We start from the raw sequence: 1,852 nt of genomic DNA on the forward strand, positions 1-1,852 counted from the left end.
ATATATATATAGATATATATATATATATATATATATATATATATATAATAGAATCCGCGTACTCATACCTGCCCTCCACCCAATATAGTTGAAGTGACCTTGAATCCTATCCGTTACGTTTACGGCAGGTGCGAGTATCTCGTCGGCGTTGTCTAGCATGTATTCGGCCAAGGCATACGTGGAAACCAAGGTGCGTATAACTAGCGTCGGCTTTATTTATCTGAAGTGGACCGGATGTGCGTCAGTCTTAGGTGCGTTGTGCATTTGTTCCAAACTAGACGCGTACGTGGTTTAGACAGACTTGTCCTAGAGTTTGCTGGTTGTGGTTTGTGTTAAAGTTGGGTGTTGAATTGTATGGGATTCAGATGGGGTTTTAGTTTTGGCTTTGGCTCTGTATGAAGAGTTTAAATTGTTTGTTGGAGAGCTACAAGGGGTTTGCTTTGGCCGATTTCTTCTCCGATGCGTCCTCATGATGTTCACTAGGCCTTGCATACTACCTTGACAAGGGGCAGGGGCCTTAAATTGGGCCAAATTTGTTGACCCTCAAGCCCAATCCGTTAATTATTCGTACCTTCTTGTACATTACATGGCTTGCTATGACCGTATAAGTTGATCCGGCGGTGTCAATAGCGTTTGACACCGACTGACACTTGTCGACCATCCCTCAATTATTACCACTAGCCTGTACACTCCGAAGTAGCTGGCTATCGATGCAGTGTATCTTATTGCGATACTTGCCCCAACCCAAAGTCATGCTGTATTACATTTACGAAGTTCTGTACTTGTGTACCAAGCGCATGCAGAGTATGACTCACACCCAAACGACCACAGAGTTACAGATCTCAGCTGCACAACGAGCCTGGTTCAAAAAGATGTCCTTCTTGCTCCACGTTGTTTCGTACAACCCCCACACACTGTAGCGTAGCAACTACATACACTACTAACACTGTAGGCCTGTGTGTATATTTGTATATACTATACCCTGTATCCTCAAAGAACAGTAACACCCCCCCTTCTATCTCCCACAACCCACAGTACGACGGCGAGCGCATCCAGATACACGTAGGAGCACTCCCAACGCAGCATCCCGCACCCACTCCTTCAATAACAGCCATGCACACACCCACAAACACAACAGCCACACACACCCCCGCACACATGACAGCCACACACCCCCCCTCAGTCACAGCCACACACCCCCCTGCCAACGGATTGCCTGTGGAGATCTTCAGCAGAGGTGGCCGCAGAAGTACTCTGGAACGGTCACCGGTCATCCCGGCGGTGCTAGATGCGTTGCAGGCATGGGAGGAGAATAGGGGTATGCATGTGTGTACATGTATGCATGTGTGTGTATGTGTATGTGTGTGTGTGTGTGTATGTATGCATGTGTGTGTATGTGTATGTGTGTGTGTGTGTGTATGTATGCATGTATGTGTATGTGTATGTGTATGTGTGTGTGTGTGTGTATGTATGCATGTGTGTGTATGTGTATGTGTGTGTGTGTATGTATGCATGTGTGTGTATGTGTATGTGTGTGTGTGTGTATATGTATGCATGTGTGTGTATGTGTATATATGTGTGTGTGTATGTATGCATGTATGGGTATGTGTATGTGTTTGTGTGTGTAGGTATGCATGTGTGTGTGTGTATACATGTGTGTGTGTGTATGTATGCATGTGTGTGTGTGCGTATGCATGTGTGTGTGTGTGTCTGTATACATGGTAGGGGGGGAAGAATATGGGTTGGTGGGTGTGTGTGATGGTCTGTATTTATGTGTGTGTGTATGTATGTATGTGTGGGGGGGGATTATATGGGTTTGTGGGTGTGGGTGATGGTTTGTATGCATGTGTGT

At 45.8% G+C, this 1,852-nt stretch overlaps 1 protein-coding gene across 1 annotated transcript in view; it reads left to right on the plus strand.

The window, feature by feature from the left end:
- SARC_06705 (hypothetical protein) overlaps window positions 1–1,852 on the plus strand; it is a gene marked incomplete at both ends in the record, with an annotated part of 15,358 nt that overhangs the window by 4,187 nt on the left and 9,319 nt on the right. The window contains 2 exons of the mRNA XM_014299383.1: window positions 129–190; window positions 1,036–1,318. Of these exons, the coding sequence (XP_014154858.1) occupies window positions 129–190; window positions 1,036–1,318 (345 nt within the window). The remainder of the gene's footprint in view (window positions 1–128; window positions 191–1,035; window positions 1,319–1,852) is intronic.

This window comes from Sphaeroforma arctica, assembly GCF_001186125.1.
Source record: "Sphaeroforma arctica JP610 unplaced genomic scaffold supercont1.490, whole genome shotgun sequence".
NCBI classification, from domain to species: Eukaryota; class Ichthyosporea; order Ichthyophonida; genus Sphaeroforma; species Sphaeroforma arctica.